Here is a 19,540-nt window from a genome sequence, read left to right as displayed (position 1 = left end):
GTGGAGCGATGACGCCACTCAGGTCACCGGCTGGGTGATTTGAGTGGCAAACAAAACAAAACGACCCCCAACAACAATCACGGCGTGCCGAGGCGTTCACTCGGCAGAGGACCGACACAAAGGTCTGGATGCGCATCATTGCGCGTTCCGTGCAATTGATTAGAGGAGCGTTGTGTGTAGATTTGAAGCTTTCGTGACTGCAGGAATCCATACTCTCTGGTTCTTTCGGTAAAGTCACGTAGGTAGAAAATAAAATAAAAATAAAATATTTCATACCTACGTGACTTTACCGAAAGAACCAGAGAGTATGAGCGCTGTGTGGTCCAGGGTTTGGGGGCTTGACGGTGCTCGCGTGCTACAGTGAGGGGAAAAAAGTATTTGATCCCCTGCTGATTTTGTACGTTTGCCCACTGACAAAGAAATGATCAGTCTATAATTTTAATGGTAGGTTTATTTTAACAGTGAGAGACAGAATAACAACAAAAACATCCAGAAAAACGCATGTCAAAAATGTTCTAAATTGATTTGCATTTTAATGAGGGAAATAAGTATTTGACCCCTCTGCAAAACATGACTAAGTACTTGGTGGCAAAAGCCTTTTTGGCAATCACATAGGTCAGACGTTTCTTGTAGTTGGCCACCAGGTTTGCACACATCTCAGGAGGGATTTTGTCCCACTCCTCTTTGCAGATCTTCTCCAAGTCATTAAGGTTTCGAGGCTGACGTTTGGCAACTCGAACCTTCAGCTCCCTCCACAGATTTTCTATGGGATTAAGGTCTGGAGACTGGCTAGGCCACTCCAGGACCTTCATGTGCTTCTTCTTGAGCCACTCCTTTGTTGCCTTGGCCGTGTGTTTTGGGTCATTGGCATGCTGGAATACCCATCCACGACCCATTTTCAATGCCCTGGCTGAAGGAAGGAGGTTCTCACCCAAGATTTGACGGTACATGGCCCCGTCAATCGTCCCTTTGATACGGTGAAGTTGTCCTGTCCCCTTAACATAAAAACACCCCCAAAGCATAATGTTTCCACCTCCATGTTTGACGGTGGGGATGGTGTTCTTGGGGTCATAGGCAGCATTCCTCCTCCTCCAAACACGGCGAGTTGAGTTGATGCCAAAGAGCTCCATTTTGGTCTCATCTGGTCACAACACTTTCACCCAGTTGTCCTCTGAATCATTCAGATGTTCATTGGCAAACTTCAGACAGGCATGTATGTGTGCTTTCTTGAGCAGGGGGACCTTGCGGGCGCTGTAGGATTTCAGTCCTTCACGACGTAGTGTGTTACCAATTGTTTTCTTGGTGACTATGGTCCCAGCTGCCTTGAGATCATTGACAAGATCTTCCCGTGTAATTCTGGGCTGATTCCTCACCGTTCTCATGATCATTGCAACTCCACGAGGTGAGATCTTGCATGGAGCCCCAGGCCGAGGGAGATTGACAGTTCTTTTGTGTTTCTTCCATTTGCGAATAATCGTACCAACTGTTGTCACCTTCTCACCAAGCTGCTTGACAATGGTCTTGTAGCCCATTCCAGCCTTATGTAGGTCTACAATCTTGTCCCTGACATCCTTGGAGAGCTCTTTGGTTTTGGCCATGGTGGAGAGTTTGGAATCTGATTGATTGATTGTTTCTGTGGACAGGTGTCTTTTATACAGGTAACAGGCTGAGATTAGGAGCACTCCCTTTAAGAGTGTGCTCCTAATCTCAACTCGTTACCTGTATAAAAGACACCTGGGAGCCAGAAATCTTTGTGATTGAGAGGGGGTCAAATACTTATTTCCCTCATTAAAATGCAAATCAATTTATAACATTTTTGACATGCGTTTTTTCTGGATTTTTTTGTTGTTATTCTGTCTCTCACTGTTCAAATAAACCTACCATTAAAATTATAGACTGATCATTTCTTTGTCAGTGGGCAAACGTACAAAATCAGCAGGGGATCAAATACTTTTTTCCCTCACTGTAATTGGAAAGCCGTACAAGGTTGCAATCGATGTCTATAGGCTCCCCGTTAGCCTATTGCCATCATGCTATGTACATACATATACGAATTCAGCATTCACAACAAAGAGAGCGATCCCCCGTATAGCCTGTTGGGGGCAAGTGCTGTTAGCTAGTACGGTACCTGTGAAGGCCGGCACGGCACACGAGGGGGTGGGTAGCCAACACCACACCCGGTCGCCTTTGTCTCCCCGGTGGCTATGTTTACACATCGCACCAGGTACTCTTTTGAAGGCTGAGTCGACCTAGGGGGGGGCAGGACCGGTTCAGATGATCGTCACCGGTGTTGGCCGTGTGCGGGAATCGAACCTGGGTCACCGAGTTCGCAGCGCTAACCGCTACACTACCGCTCCCCATGTATGTATGTATGATGAACTTCCTTCGCACCGTACGTAGCCAACCGTGCTAATCACAGAGACGGAGATTACCATCAGCCGGATACTTCTTTTCGTTTGTATACATCGATAACTTACAGCCCGTTGCCAATCCACTGCTGGATGAAGATGTCCTCACATTGTGTCGGTTGGTGGGGGGTTGTGTGGGCATACTTCACCAGGCTGGTCAGTACGGGTTGGTGTAGGGAGTAAGGAGTGTTGCCCAGGACTTGTTCAGGTATTAGAGGGTACTTGGCCTACTCTTCCACGCTGGCCATGCGTCTATGAAGAAGTGGCGGTACCCATCATTCCTGCCGGGAATAAAGAGGCGGGGGAGAGAGATGGAGCCGAATCGGCGATCTCTGGATTCAAGGTTCAGCTGCGCTGACCAATCGCAACCACTGCGGTGGCAGTATCCGTACGCGATGCGAAGCCGACGGTTGACTGAACTAGACACGAACATCAATCACGGCTGCCGCGGAACGTCTCACAGGTGCTTTGTGTTCGACAAGTTTCTCGTTGCGGATCGCGGCTGAGCCAAATCGAAGTGGCGTGCAACCCTCTAGAACTGACGTGAGAGGTGCGCGCACGCACACACACACACACCGGCGGAATTCCCTTTCGTGTCTCCACATATAAATACCAAATACGCGTTTCGTCCATCAGCCCCCCGCCCCAACCCCGTGGGTTGGCTCTCCGGGAAACCACTTTTCGTGGAGCAGGATTTGTTGAAGCGAGCAAACTGTGGATCGCTATCTGCGGGAGAGCAACTTGGATCAAGGGGCAGCAGGCGGTGCCCTCGAACGCGCAGCCACGGAACGCCGCCTCCTCCTCTGTCCGGAGTGGCAAAACGGATCACCGCGTTCCGTACACAGCGCATTGCTCACTCATCGGACATTCTCGATCCACAGGCGGATGAAAGCTTCCCCTGGAAGGTGCCGTTTGTTTTAGCGAATGCGTTTAGCATACACAACACTATTTTTTTGAATAATTACAGTTGATCCGGCGAAACCGTTCCAGAGGCCCTCACCATTCCGGCGATCGGCACCACGCCCGTGACGAAAACAAATGAGCTCTGCTTGATTTCAGTGTCAAATATTATACACGGTACACTTTACACGACGTACAATAACGTAGACAATGAAAATACTGCGCTTTATTCATCACCCCTTGTGGAGTGGTTCGTACGGTTACAGTAAATGCAGTCACTTGTTAAAGCAGGATGTTTATTTTTCTCGATTTGTATGTTTGTTTATGCCAATTTCATGTCGTAAACACATTTGAAACACGAACAAAAACATATAACAACACCTATAAGCACAATGTCATGCAAGAATGTGCAAAAATAGCTATTTTAAATTATGATTAGCGGTGATCATAAAAAAAACGTTGATAATTATCCAGCGTTTTAAAAAAAAACCGGCGCCCCAATCCCTGCCGAAGCCGCCTGATAATTAGTTGTAGATGATCTACTGTATTAGTAAATTGACATTTTCATCGGTGGATTTTAAATAGTTTTAAGGATGTTTACAAGTGTGTGTTTTTATATATAGTAAGTAAAGATTTCGGCCAATCAGTTTCAAAGACAATGCATATATTTTAGCAGAGCACGTTTTGTTTGCATGTTCACCACATGTGCGTGTCTCAAAGGTTTATATTCGGTACTTGGGCACCTCCAGCTTTTATGCCAGAAAGTGTAACGCCAATTATTCTTATTCTCCACAAAGATGAAGGTGCCGCCCTTACATTTTGCCTGCTCCACGCCACTGCCTGTGGAAGGATGTCCACTCGAGAGAGCTCTAGATAGCCCGCCGTGAGGACATTGGCCTACTCTTCCGCTCTGGCCCAGATGTCTTGGAAGAGGTGGATGTACCACCGCCCCACATTTTACCCCACCGTATCTGCTTGCCGCTCGCCTGTGGTGTAACAGAGGCGGTGGAGGGTTAAGGACATTTGTGCCGTCGTTTCAACTGCGAATCCAGCGACCCCTGCATTGTGAGCCCAGTGCGATAACTATCAGACCACGGGCAGCTTCTCATTTGTGTTACCACAGCATCAGTGTGGGTCTGATATTAGCCGGTGCCGGTCTTAGGTCCCTTTGTATCCTTCAACCAACCCGCACCAACCAGCGTGGTGAAGTATGGTCAAACAATGACTGAAAAGGGTGTGTGGCGGTAAAGTCGTCGTCGAGACGTGGATTGAGATAGGGGCTTTAAATAACGATCACATTCCTGCGGAGGGAGCTGGTAGGAACGTTGGGTTGCTCGGTCAATGGCCAGGGTCACACGGCGGCACCACGTGGTGTATTCCGCAAATATGCCCGACTGTGAGGGCGGGCACAAGCCGGCGTGAGTAGGTTGAACTTTGAGTTTTTTAAGGGCACCACGGGGTGACCAGCCCCTCCCCACCCAGCCCCACCCCTCCCACCCCCCACCCAGCCCCACCCTCCCCACCCAGCCCCTCCCCACCCTCCCCACCCTCCCCTCCCCACCCAGCCCCTCCCTCCCCACCCAGCCCCTCCCCACCCTCCCCTCTCCACCCAGGCCCACACCTCCCATTTTTGGATGCACGACGGACGGACACAATAATCCCCTGTGGGCTGGTGTAACCAGGAGGTTCCTACCAGTATCACACCCAAACCCCGCAGCGCGGTTGGCTACGTGTTCTGGCAAAGGAGATCAACATGTATGCTGCACACACAAACATGAATACAAAGTTGAACCACCGACGGCTGAGCTGATATTTTGAGTGCTCAGTCGCGTAGAGGGTTCGTTTGACGACCACGTGTTCCCCCGTGGTTGAGCACTCGGGGCATCACAATGCGACCGGTAAATTCGTACACACAGCCAGGGATGGCTATGGTGCAGGGAGGCCTACATCCAGCAGTAGACAATGGCTAATCGTGATGATCACGACATGAAAGACACTGAATTGGGCAACACTTTGGGTTGAGGTAGTCTGCCCACGTAAACACGAAGCAAGGCGTAAATCCTGTCGCAGAGGCTTCTGACAGGCGCACGTCATTGCCTCTGGGAAATAATGGAAACTGGAATCTCTGGACGGAAGCTTTGGGCGACTAACAGGGTGGCGATTTAAAGTTGAAATTCTCACACGTCGTGTTTTTTTTTACGTGAGGCACTGTACGCTTAGACAAACCCTAAGGGGTCCAGCCTCACGGATGCGAATCAGCGACCCTCATCTCCACACTGAGTCTAGTGGAGCGTGCAGTTTGCCACATGTACCTTGAGTCAATCAACTGCGAAAGCAACTAGCATGGTGCACTGACGCCCAGAGAACCACAACCACCACATCCACACCACCATTACGAAGACAAAGATCCCCCCGTATAGCCTTAACAGACTGTTGGGGCAAGTGCTGTAAGCGAGTAGCACCTGTGAAGGCCGCCACGGCACACGAGGGGGTGGGTGGCCAGCACCACGCCCGGGCGCCTTTGTCTCCCAAGTGGCGATGTTTACACACCGCACCAGGTTTTCATTTGAGGTTGAGTTGACCTAGGGGAGGCCCACAACCGGTTCAGATAATCGTCACTGGTGTTGACCGTGAGCGGGAATCGAACTCGGCCGCTGGTTTCGTTGCGCAGCGTAGCGCTAACCATTGCGCCACCGCTCCCCACACCACCAAACACGACGCGCAATCCCGCCACCACCACCGTCACAAGTGGCCCCGCTAAGCTTACCATGGCCGCTACCATCACCACCACCACCACTACAACCACCGCCACCACCAGCACCTCACTCAGATTGCGATGGCACAGTAAGCATCGGAAGACTGCACGACCAAAGTGTGGCGATTGCTGGGATCACTTGGTCACGTGCGTTCATGGAGTGTTGGTGTGTGGCCACGTACCTGGGATTAGTATTGGAGGTGGGGGGGAACGCAATGCCGGTGTTGGATAAGTGTTTACTTTATCGAACAGAGTGGCTTATATGGCTTCATTTATTCGGTGGGCCACATTGGCTGCGGATATGGTCTACTCCACACAGGGCGCATCACCTTAACAACTCACAGTATACATCTCCAATGCACCAGAGACTGTGCATAGCAGACCATTTGTACAAGTGGATTATTTTCAGATATCCAACATTGAGGGTCAGGATATTATGCGGGGAATTATGCAACAATCTGCTCGGTCCAGTGGCAGTTGTGCGGTGTACACACTCGTAGGTGTACACACTCGTAGGTGTACACACTCGTAGGTGTACACACTCGTAGGTGTACACACACGTAGGTGTACACACGCGTAGGTGTACACACTCGTAGGTGTACACACTCGTAGGCAAGCGCAGCCACTGGCGAAGCGAAAACAAAGAAAATCTGCAGCCTTGTCGTGGTACCAGCTCGCTGGAGAAGGAGAGAGCCGCTCCGCAGTGAGGGCGCATCCTCGCTTCCAGCGAGGGCGCTTCCACGCCTCCAGTGAGGGCGCTTCCAGCGAGGGCGCTTCCACGCTTCCAGCGAGGGCGCTTCCACGCTTCCAGCGAGGGCGCTTCCACGCTTCCAGCGAGGGCGCTTCCACGCTTCCAGCGAGGGCGCTTCCACGCTTCCAGTGAGGGCGCTTCCACGCCTCCAGTGAGGGCGCTTCCACGCTTCTAGTGAGGGCGGATCCACGCTTCCAGCGTGGGCGCTTCCAGCGAGGGCGCTTCCACGCTTCCAGCGAGGGCGCTTCCACGCTTCCAGCGAGGGCGCTTCCACGCTTCCAGCGAGGGCGCTTCCTCGCTTCCCGCGAGGGCGCTTCCACGCTTCCAGCGAGGGCGCTTCCTCGCTTCTAGCGCGGGCGCTTCCTCGCTTCCAGCGAGGGCGCTTCCACGCTTCCAGCGAGGGCGCTTCGTGCCTGTTTGTAAGATCCTTGGCGGGGGAGCGTGATGGTTGGAGGCCGAGTTAGATTCGCGCTCACGACTAATAGCAGTGGCTAATATCTGAACCGGTCCTGCGCCTGGCCTAGGTCTACTCGGCCTTAAATGAGTACCTACCGCGGTGTGTAAACATCAGCACTGGGGAGACAAAGGCGGCCGGGTGTCGTGCTGGCCACCGACTCCCCTCGTGTGGTGTGCTGGCCTTCATAAATGCTCGCCTGCGGCACTTACCCCTCTATGGAGAGGGTGGGTCTTTGTTTTTGTACATGATATTTACAAAATGACCTGCAGGGAAAATATAAAGATCCCTTTGCATCGTTACTCATGAGAATGGATCACTGTCATAGGGAAAAAATATATACAGTATCTAACAATGGCCATTTGTATTTACAATTTACATAACCGCATTTAGCCCGGGCACCCCTTAAAAGCAAAAGTGACAACAACAATATTGAATAGCATTAGATATGCACAGGGTCAAAGGAAATAAGTCAATCCACGTGGTTATATATTTGTGGGTGTAGATAAATTGCCCAATTTCCTCCCAGGAAATCTGAGGATCGGCCGCTTCGTACAGGGTGACAGTGAGGACCTGATAGTACAGTTGGCTACGTACGGTGCGAAAAAAGTCCAACGTGCATACATATACATACAAACATGTATATACTTAACAGAATTTCAACATACATAAATATATGTAAGTGTAAATATATGTACTGTATATGTATAACTTGTTTCGCACCGTACGTAGCCAACAGTGCGATTCGGAGGTGCGGGGAGCGGACCGACATACATAATAGAACAAAAACATCCACCCGCATTGACAGTAATGCTACAGGGAGTTGTAAAACGCCGATAAAAACGAGGCAACGTTGCAAATGCAGAGACACTTTTGGGATGTTGTAAGCACAGATTCGAAGTGCTGTATTGGAGCAGAGGCACAACGTGACCCGAACGACCCATTCGTGCAGCTCTGGGTCCACGGTCAAAAACATCGCCCGGGCAAAACACCCACGCAGTGCCACTGGGCCCTCCACACGGCACACCGCTGGGTCAGGGCTCTGTTGACCCTGGCGCTCCTCTTGGGTTTCCAGGCCCTGACCAAAATGTCTAAACTTAGTTTAGCTGCAGTGCCTAATTACGGGGTTCCAGGGTTACCCGGGGTCCCAAGCAACCTGTGGTGGGTCGCGTACAACAAAAACAATCTCAAGTGACATTGTCCCGTTGCATTTTAAATCAGTGTGAACGAAGGGGGCGTTTCACGTGGGTAACAAGGCCGTGCGGAGAGCTGGAAATGGCACGAAGGTAAAGCTACCCACGGTCTCGATTTAAAGCTTTCGTGACTGCAAGGATTCATCTTCTTTGGTTCTTTTGATAAAGTCACGTAGAATGAGAATAAAATAATAAATTGATAAAATAAAATAACACAATAATATTCTAAAGACGTTTCGGCCACAACACAAGCGGCCTTCATCAGGTGAAGGGACGAGACTGTCTGGAGGACAGAGCTGGCAACACGGGTGAGTGTGAAGATCTGCAATGCTTTTCCCTTGTCCACGTCCGTTAACGTTTTGAAAACACCCTTTTCAGTACCTTTGCAATGAGGTGCCTAACGAGCTAACCCGCTGCATTCGTTCAAACGCAAAACATCCCGCTTGGCGGTCAAGTACAAGTGTGCCTACCGCCTACGATGGGTTTGGCCAAGGTGCAGCAAAGGCACCGAAGGCTATCGAGCGCCTCCCTCTCGTGCAGGAGGGAGGCCTTCGCGCGCCAGAAGCGGCGTGCGAGGCAAAGCCCAGGGCAAACGCATCGCCGGTCTGGCTGCACGCGGGCTGCGACGCAGATACCGTGCGGGCGAGAGAGAAAAAAACCGAGGTTGAAAAGTGCGCACGGAATATCCTATCGGCGCTGCGTGGCGGGGCAGCCCTTTGTGATATGACGCAACAACAACAATAACAATAACGACGTGACGCAAATGTTGCGATGTGACGAGCACCACACGATGGCTCCTGGCGTGACGCGGCAGCTGGTCTTGCTCGAGCAACTCGCGCGGACAGTAGGGGTGGCGTGAGTGCCGTGTGTGTGGGGGGGGGGGGGCTGGCGCGTGCAGGTGACAGGGGGAGAGAATCAATTGAAATTGAGAAGAATTCACGTAATTTCTATTGCCGTGATAGCTATAGACTCAGCGCAGCCTGGAAGCGTATTATTAAGTAATACACAACACATATTGTAATTCCTTACAGGTGAGTCACATGCTAAGTGCTGATTACTGATCTATTACATAATTGCAAACACCCCCACCTCCGTCTCTGATCTAGAATCCTAATGGGGTTCAACAATGGTGACGTCATCCTGCACTATTTAAGACCGGAAGCAGGTGGATGGCTTCACGATTCTGGCAAATCGCCTAAAGATGCTGGATGTAATTTCCAGCGAAACGTCGTACTACTCAAATTGTAAATGTTGTGGATCCACTCTTCAACACACCGGTGGGCTAAAGTAGTCAACTGTTTGTCTTTTGTCAACGTGACACATTTTTTTACTGATTGGCCGTGTCCGGTGGTGGGTTGCGACACATTTCTAAGTAACGCGATCTCACCCAAAAACCTTTGTTATGGATGGCTAGGAATCCAACTCGGGTCGCTGGGTTCACCACCCAGTGATCAATCACCGCACAACCGTACCAGCCCACACGTAGCGCACACAGCTGTGCATTCTGAACGTTGGGAGTCAATGCGAGTCATTTACATTCATTCATTGGAGTTTAATATGCAGGGGAAAGTTTTGTGGTGGTGGTGGTGGTGGTGGGGTGGGGGGGGATATAGGAAATAAAATAATATAGAAGATAAAATATAGGAAATAAGCAAGAAGTTTTGGTTTTGTTTTTCAATAAAAAATGTAATCACTTAATTTTGTGTCTGGAATGAAAACCACACGTACAAATACGGTGGGTCTAATGCACCCTGTATAAATATGATCATAGGTTTATAGGTAAGATAGGGCACAATAATATAGGCTTATTGTGGATAGGCCTACGTTGCATTTTAGTGGTCGTGCCTTATATCGGCGATTGTCCCCACCCCATATCAAGTTCGCGACGTTCCAGAAAACACAAAGTAAGAAATGAAGAGCTCCTGAAAATGCAAAGACAAAGATGCCCCGTATAGCCTTCACAGACTCTTGGAACAAATTCCGTTAGCGACCACCTATGAAGGCTGGCACGGTATGGCATACGAGGGGGTGGGTGGCCAGCACCACGCCCGGCCACCTTTGTTTCCCGAGTGGCGACATTTACACATTGCAACAGGTGCAGGTAAAAACAAAGATCCCCCCGTATAGCCTGAACAGACTGTTGGGGCAAGTGCTGTTAGCGAGCACACACACCAGTGGTGCTGTCCACTTGGGGCCCGAAGCAAAAATCATTTTTAGGGTAACCCCCGTTTGGATTTATAAACGCCTCGTGAGAAGACAAGAGGCATTGACAAGAGATAGAGATGAAGTGAAAGGACGAGAGACATGGTTCGCTAGGTACGGTGCAAAATAAGTTCAACACACACAAAAGAGTTAGAGATGTCGCGAGGTGAGAGAAGAGAGGTACAGATGGGACAGATCATGTGGTGGAATGAGACAGAAGTAGACGAGAGACAAGGATGGTGTCAGATGAGAGGCGAGACATATAGGGACGATCGGGATGGGCCACATTACTTGAGTTTAACTATAGCTATTAGGATTTGAATTTGAGCTGATGTCTGATTCGCTCGTATTTATTCTTGAACTCGAGGCCTCTTGAGCTGCTTGGGCCCTGAAGTGCAGTGCTGGCGCGTCCGTGCCACCACTACACACATCCACGCCGCCTGTGCCCAACGCGGCAAGAAGGACTTGCATTCTTGGGTTCAAAGTGAACAGCGCCTGGGCCACGTTAAAATAAGGGCCTCCAGGCAGGCCGCGCAAGGGGAAACAGGGCCCCTGGGAATTAGGGTGTTAGGGAGCTGGGACTGGGAGCATGGGGGGTGTGGAGGGGGGGGGGATGGAGAAAAGGGAGGGAACAATGGAAACGGAGCCATCAGCGCTGAAAAATAATAATAATGCAGTTAAAACCACACGCGATATTCCGCAGACATGAATGACCTTTGACTGTGATGCGCGGAATGTGGAGTGGGAGGTTTGTGTCTCGCGGTAGAGGCAGGGAAGGCGCTACTCTTTACCGCAGCGCGATGCCAACTGAGATTTGTCCCTGTTTTTCTTTCTGAGTTGTTCAAAGAGACTGCGCGACTTGGCTTCGGGTGTTCGTGTTGGGGGATCTTGTTTCTCCCGAGATGCGTTCTATTCCGTTATTTATGTATTTTCCCTCCCCAGAAACTCTTTATAGAACGGATTTATCAATTAGGAGGAAATAACGTGGCTTATTTTAATAAAAGCGTGCCCGTATAAGTTGAGTGACCTCCAGTTTTCCAGCACAGAAACGTTTCTGACAGCCACCACTGGTGCACCGTGTGCTGCCATTCGTCCTTTGCACAGCGGCGTGCTGATCACGACTGCCTGTGATTGGATGGAATCTATATCACATATAGCTTATTGTGACTGAAAACGTAATGACTGCGTCCTAAATGCATTTATGTATTGAAATACCGCGGTGGCGAGATGTTAACTGCCTCGCCCGGTATCCAGGAGGTCGTGGGCTCGATCCCAACCCTGACGCCTGTATATGTGGAGTTTGCGTGTCTCTCTCCCAGCGGTCTTGCGGATTTTTCTCCGGGTCCTTCGGTTTTTCCACATTTAGAAAAAAACGTGCGTTTAGAGTATTTGGCTGCTATACATTTCCACATGATAAGCCACTTAGTTTGAGCTATCATTTGTGGCCTGGTCGCTTCTGAAAAAATAACTACATAGCTCAGTGGGCTTTACCTGTTAAAAAAATAGTTATAGTTAAAGGATGCACTCAGATTTATCCATGCGAGTAGGAAGAGTTGTTTGTATGTGTCTTTTTTTTCTTATCCAACCAACCCACAAACAACTCTTATTTGAAAACGTCACTTGTTTAAAAATGAAATTGGCTTGGGAAACCCGGGCCGCCGTCAAGGCCACAGCATCTCTATGCTCGAATTCACAAAGTAGCAGCGCCCACCCACCCACCCTCCATTCATGGATTTGAGCCACTGGTGTAAATTCCATATTCCCATGGTGAGAGCCAGCATATCCAGAGAACAACTGTGGACATCTTATACAGTTGCAGTAATTGTTTCGATACGCTCCTCATGCTGTCCATAACGCTGTGGCATCCTGAAATCCTTGATTGCAGGACAGCCAAATGACTCAGAGATGTTGCCTCCAGACTGCTGGCATTGCACCTGCAAGAAGGGACCCACCCTGGGCCAAGTGTGAAATCCCTCTACGAGCTCCCATTTTGAGCTCAGACCTCAGGCTACCATCGTGGCGTCGCGTGGCTTGACATGGCCCCGGTATGAGGAATGAAATGGGGGCCCCCTGTTCGTATCCTGGCGCCTGGGCTCCTCCGGCCCGTGGAACCCAGTGCAGTTGCACCGCCTGCACACCGGATTTTTTTAAAACAAAGACGGTCACTGTATCGCGCGCTTTCAAATGCGCTTTTGCGGCTGTCTGGGACGCTCTTGCTTCTGTTATTAGGAAGCCACTTGAGCTATGCACTTTAAAAGAATATCGATAGAAAACTAATTTATTCAGATTTGCTTTTTGTGTTTCGTTTGTTCTCCTTCCCCCGCACCTCCGATTATCACGGTTGGCTACATATGGTGCGACAGAATTTCAACATACACACGTACAACTACCGATTCCCTCCCCCTCTAAGATCTCCCTTCTCTCATCTGCTCTTGATGAGTAACTTCCATAAGGTCACTTTCCACTATTTTCCCACTTTTCTACCTCCATTAAAATCATAATTTATCTGCTTTCCCCTGTTGCTGCTCCAATCTATCGACGTGTACATTACAGGTGTATAGTATTCGTCCTTATCTTGCCGTTGCATTGTTTTGGATGGCTTGTGCAACTCAGTTTACGCGAAAGCACCCGGCTCTCGCATAAACTGCCTTGCGCCGATTGTATTGAAGGCAACTCAGATGCTGCCTCTCCTGGAAGAATAACAAGCCAGAGTAACGCGGTGCAGGTGGACGGCTAGGAGGAGGATATCATTATAGTGCTCATCACAAGCCAGCAGCGCTGAGACCCGGGGTTTAAAGCGTGGGGTGGCCCCGCAAAGGTGAAACAGATAATCGCGTGCAGCAAACTCCCAGATCTCGCTGATCACCCAATGGCAGCAAAAGACAGCGTGATGGATGATGTTGTTGTTGTTGTTGACATTTAGTTCAACGAACGGACGGCAGCAACATTTTACAAGCAGAGACGATGGGGGGCAGGGTCGGGGCGGGGCTACGAAATGACACCTGGGTGGCAGGACGGGGGTTGGGGGGGCAATAAAAGGACGGGGGATGGGGGGCAATAAAGAGATGGGGGAGTGGGGGCAATACAGGGACGTGGAGTGGGGGGGCAATACAAGGACGGGGAGTGGGGGGCAGTACAAGGACGGGGGGTGCGGGACAATACAGGGACGTGGAGTGGGGGGCAATACAAGGACGGGGGGTGGGGGGCAATAAAGAGACGAGGGAGTGGGGGGCAATACAAGGACAGGGGTGGGGGGCAGTACACCAACGGGGGTTGGGGGTCAATACAAGGACGGGGGGGGTGGGGGGCAATAAAAAGACGGGGGAGTGGGGGGTAATACAAGGACGGGGGGGTGGGGGGCAATAAAGAGACGGGGGAGTGGGGGGTAATACAAGGACGGGGGGGGGGGCAGTACAGGGACGGGTGTGAGAATATCTGAACTCTACGGGTTTAAATCCAATTCAGATGACTCGGTACTGCTGTAAACTGCGTGTGTGTGTGTACTGTGTGCGTGTGTACGTGTGTGCGTGTGTACGTGTGTATACGTGTGTGCGTGTGTACGTGTGTGTGCGTGTGTACGTGTGGACGTGTGTGTGTGTCTGTCTGTGTGTGGGGAGTGGTAGTGTAGCGGTTAGCGCGCTGCGCTACGAACCTGGCGACACGGGTTAGATTCCCGCTCACGGCCAACACCAGTGACGATTATCTTAACCGGTCCCGGGCCTCCCCTAGGTCGACTCAGCCTCAAATGAGTACCTGGTACAGTGTGTAAACATTGCCACTAGGGAGACAAAGGCGGTCGGGCGTGGTGCTGGCCACCCACCCCCTCGTGTACCGTTACCGGCCTTCATAGGTGCTCGCTAACAGCACTTGCCCCTACAGTCTGTTAAGGCTATATGGGGGATCTTTGTCTTTTTTGTACGTGTGGACGTGTGTACGCGTGTTCGTGTGTCCGTGTGTTCGTGTGTCCGTGTGTTCGTGTGTCCGTGTGTTCGTGTGTCCGTGTGTTCGTGTGTGCTAACCCCCACTGTTACGTAATTGGCCAAATATTACCAAGCGTAGTCTTACTGAGACCAGAGCAATCGCAGGTTAATCACAGGCAATCAGGAATAATACGGAGACAGTGTAGCAATACCCAGAGTCCCCATGCCAACCGCATTGCACCACGGCTAGAAAGCTTCACTGATGAGTTCCTATGGCATTCGCACGTCCACGTGCGTTCTGCCCGATGTGTACTTCACACGCGCGTGCGTCAGACCCGAGCAGGGCCGAATTCGGGTTCTTGTCGGCCCTAGGCACTTCTGTTTCGTCGGCCTTCAGTGATAATTTTCTACAAGTTGGTACAGCTGCTGCACCACGTCACTCCTACCGCCGCTGTCACTCCGCTTGTTTCACGCGGACTCTGTCTAGCCGCTGGACAGATGTCGCGACTGATACGTTCATTATTGAGTCTGTGCCCTAATTCTATGGGAGCGCGCTGTGTGCCACGGAGAAAAACATTTTCATTTGAAATTATTGAGAGAGAAAAAACAAGATACGCCAAAAAATATTCTAAGCGAAAATGTATTCAGCTATTTTTTACTCTGATTATCATATCGGATGACGCACCTTTAAAATGACGTTGTTCATTTTTTATCGAACACAACAAAATAACACGGTCAACATTTTATTTCGTAGGCCCTTACTTATCGTAGACCCTAGGCACAGTGCCTACTGTGGCCTATTGGATAACGCGGCCCTCGACCCTAAGGGTGTCGCCATGACCTGCTGGCTCAGAGCCATACACTCCCGCAGCACCTGACGCGGTTGTTATCTGCGCTTGGCCACTTGAATGTGAAATTGTAGTTTTCACTCCGCGTCTCCATCAGCAGCCATACGATGACGACAAGAAGAAGCAGTTGTCCTGCTGTATCGGTTCCGCCTGATGACGGTCGCTTGTGTTGCGATCGAAACGTGGTGAATAATGTTATTTTATTTCTACCTACGTGACTTTACCGAAAGAACCAAAGAGTAAAAAGAAGGCTGTCGAAGAAGACGCGACTGACCCCGGCCGGAAAGCCCTGGCACATCGACGCTGTCAACGCGCCGTCGCTGTGCGTGCTACGTGCACAGCCGAGGAGGCAGGCGATCGTTTCGCGAAACCAGAGTGAGATGAAAGCAAGAGGGAGCTGGTGAAGACAAGAGGCACAAAGAGATTTCTCGTGGATCGCAGGGACAAGTTTCTGTCCTCGTTCATCCGCTGTGTCTCCGCAGCTGCACCGCGGTCACACCGGGGCCAAGGCTCTGCGCTTGGGCCACTCGACGCAGTGGCCCCAGCAGGAGCCTTGTGAAATAAGAGTCTCGAGACTGAGCGTGACCTCCTTGGGTGAATAAATACCTTTTTTTTGTTAACTCTTGAAAGCCCACGTGGTGCGAGTTTAAGTAGGAACAGATCTGTTGCTGAATAGCTGTCACACGTGCACTTGCACGGCCCTTCACCGGGGTTATTCAACTGCTTGGCGGTGGCACGCCACATCTGGGCCCGAAGGGCACCTTGCAGGGGTCTCTCCCGCCTCGAGATGTGGCTCACCGAAACATTGACGACATCTCTTGATGTTCTGACCATCGCAACAGCGTGTAGTGTCATAACATGTGTATGCGTGGTGACGTCCTGTGGCCCGCCAACACAGTACACACTTTATTATAACAGATTGGTGGACCGGCAAGGTTTAATGGCTTTTGAAACTAGTGTGCAGTACTGTACTATTTGAGCCAAATGCCTTTTATAGCCACACTCATTATCTGAAACGGTGTCCCAACCTGCACGCGTCTTTACAACAATTATCGTCGGCTTAAAAGAAAAAATAGCAAGATTAACATTTTGTCTTTTTTCACAGCTAACTTCTGTATTTGAATAAGTGCAACTTGCCCGAATTAATGTTGGTTGTATAATCGGGCAGTGAAAAATAGGAGACGTCTTAAAAAAAAAACCCATTCTCCTCCTAAACTGTAAAACAAACATTTCCACGACTTTAATACTTCGTAGAATACGTGCGATTTTTTGACACAATTGTAAGTAACCTGCACGCGATACATTCCATCCAATTAGGGACGGCTATAATCGGGACGCCACTTTGAAATAGCGCGCAAAATCACAGCACACGATGCCAGCGGAGGGCCTTGAACGATAAACAAACAAAAGTGTGCAACTACATTTAGATCCAAATAAGCCAACTTATTCCGCCTACTGTTTATTGGAAACCCAGTGCACGAAGAGATGCTAGGGAGGAATTTAATTCAATAAATACATCACATCGGAAAAGTTTAACCCCCCCTCCCCCCAACACTAACACCAACTGCAAAGCCACGGAGCAGCCGCTGCCGTCTCTCTGAACAGCGAAGGCAGAAACAACAGTGGCAAAGCCCAGCTGGCATCGCGGTGCGGAAAAGCGTGGAGACACCGTGAACAGACTACCGACTGCAATAGCTAAGCAATTCCTGCGTGGAATGTCATTTCGCCCTGATTATATAATGATGTTTCCCCACTGGGAAAACATTGGGCTGTGCTGTTAGGGCCTTGGTTAAGATACTCATTGTTTAAAATCCATTATTGAGACGCCGTCACAGGCTCTCCGGTGGGCGTGTTGTCGGGTCACAACGCGTGTTGTTCGGCGCGATGTCCGGCGTTTCGCTCCACGTGCCGGAGCGAACAGAGTTAAGCTCCTGAACCAGCACCCTCAGCGAAAGATTGACCATCGCGCCAAGCAACACTGCGGTGTAAACCCGACAGCTCACCGGAGTTGCGACGGCGACGTTTATAGAAACCGAATTAACAATACACAATAACCACCAAAACACAAATCAGAGAGCTTTAGGACACAACAATCACAAGCGGATCTGCAGAAACACCCGATAGGTAAATTGCACGCAGTTCTGTTGATTATATTTAATGCTATTTAATATTTATTTTGTGACATAGACCCAGACGGCAGAACTGCTCCAGTTGGTTCTGGTTGGGAATTTTTTTTTAAATCCCATAATCCGCGAATTTTTCGCAGGGCACCGGAGCCGCAAGTCACGTACCGCGCTTGATTTGATTCTCTCTGACGATTGGGAGTGGGGGTGACTTCTTTGCTACTCGCGTAATGCGCCACGCGCCGTACTCGCACGCGGGAAATTATTCCGCGGATTTCAGGAACACAACCACAAAATTGTCCTCCGATCGGTGCGGGTTATTTAATTAACGTATCTATTATGTATTATATATACATTATATTCATATACCATACCCCGTATGTATGTATGTGTGTTCAGCTTCTTTCGTGGGGAGCGGTAGTGTAGCGGTTAGCGCTACGCTGCGCTACGAACCCGGCGACCCGAGTTTGATTCCCGCTCACGGCCAACACCGGTGACGATTATCTGAACCTGTCTGGGCCTCCCCTAGGTCGACTCAGCCTCAAATGAGTACCTGGTGCGGTGTTTAAATGTCGCCACTGGGGAGACAAAGACAATCGAGCTCGGTGCTGGCCACCCACCCCCTCGTGTACCGTTTAGGCCGTCATAGACAGTGCTCGCTGACGGCACTTGCCCCAGCACTCAGTAAAGGCTATACGGGGGATCTTTGTATTTGAACTTCTGTCGCACCGTACGGAGCCAAACGTCCTCATCGAATGTGATACTTACAGCCACATGATAAAGAAGCCTCACAAGGTTTCTACAGTAACAGCTCCCTCGTCATAGGAATGTGGAATTTCCACGGCTGGCGCACGGCCACCTCGCTCGTTTTGAGTGTGGGGGACGGGGAAGGCTCCTCCGAGAGAGGCAGAATGTTGCGTGTGTGTTGTACTTAACGAGAAAGACACACCGACAGTCCACACAGGTTATATAACACGAAACCATAGGCCGAGTTTGACGTCTATATTTGGGGGGTAGGGGGGGAACTTTTACCTGAACGAGCGGGCGAGGTGGCAGCTCGGCAGGGCCCCCCAAGGCGATGCTTGTACAGTTTTTTGCCAGGGGATTGGGGCATCAGTTCGAGGCAGAACGCCGATGCACTGATAAACAATGTGTCGCGGAGGGCGGTGGGGGTAGGGTGGTGGTGGTGGTGTGGGGGCGACTTTTCCTCACAGTGGAAAATCTCGTAGCACTTAGGCAAGAGCTCATCTCGGGTCATGTGCGACAGGAAGGCAGACACCCCCCACACCCCCACCCCCCCCCCCGATCTGTTCAAATGTTAGCACCGGTAATTGTGGACACTCGCCTAACATTTCACCTCACTTACGGCAAACGCGTCTGTGGGGGGGTGGGAGGGAGTGCAGCAGAGTGGGGTAACGATTCCCCCGGTGTTGTCAGTGAGGAAATAAAAACAATAACACGTTAAGTATGACACACGCACACACACACTAGAAGTTTGCCTTTGGATTCAAGTTCACAGCCCGTGGGTTTCCCGTCTAACCGCGATGCTAATCTTGGAGCGACACAGCTCGATGGAGGCGCGATAAGGACGCCTCTTGCTCCTTTGACTTCGCAAATCGGCAAACGGCACAAACTGCTACTGAAAGAAACGTGTTCGCGTTGTGGCATCACGCTGGGTGAAATCTAAGGGCTCGATTTTAAGGCTCACTTAACCCGCAAAGAATCCAAACAACACACATAGAACGGTCACATGTTCCATGCAGTAGATTTGATGTTGTATAAATTAGATGTCCCTTGTCCTCATTTTGAACGTAGGTTTACAGACACCACGGAGAGGTTGCTGGGCCGGGCCCTACACAGACACCACGGAGAGGTTGCTGGGCCGGGCCCTACACAGACACCACGGAGAGGTTGCTGGGCCGGGCCCTACACAGACACCACGGAGAGGTTGCTGGGCCGGGCCCTACACAGACACCACGGAGAGGT

General features: G+C 50.5%; 1 protein-coding gene across 1 annotated transcript in view; it reads right to left on the bottom strand.

Annotated features, from left to right (window-relative positions):
- LOC116950639 (aquaporin-3) overlaps window positions 1–18,823 on the bottom strand; it is a 55,824-nt gene extending 37,001 nt beyond the window's left edge. Inside the window, exon 1 of the mRNA XM_032968557.2 lies at window positions 18,587–18,823. Coding sequence (XP_032824448.2) covers window positions 18,587–18,812 — 226 coding nt within the window. The 5' untranslated portion in view covers window positions 18,813–18,823. The remainder of the gene's footprint in view (window positions 1–18,586) is intronic.
- Between the last annotated feature and the right edge of the window lie 717 nt (window positions 18,824–19,540).

This window comes from Petromyzon marinus, chromosome 40, assembly GCF_048934315.1.
Source record: "Petromyzon marinus isolate PM22_M1 ecotype Great Lakes invasive population chromosome 40, UKy_Petmar_22M1.pri1.0, whole genome shotgun sequence".
Lineage (NCBI taxonomy): Eukaryota > Metazoa > Chordata > Hyperoartia > Petromyzontiformes > Petromyzontidae > Petromyzon > Petromyzon marinus.
Note: the sequence above shows the minus strand (reverse complement) of the source record. Positions and strands in the feature narration are given on the sequence as shown.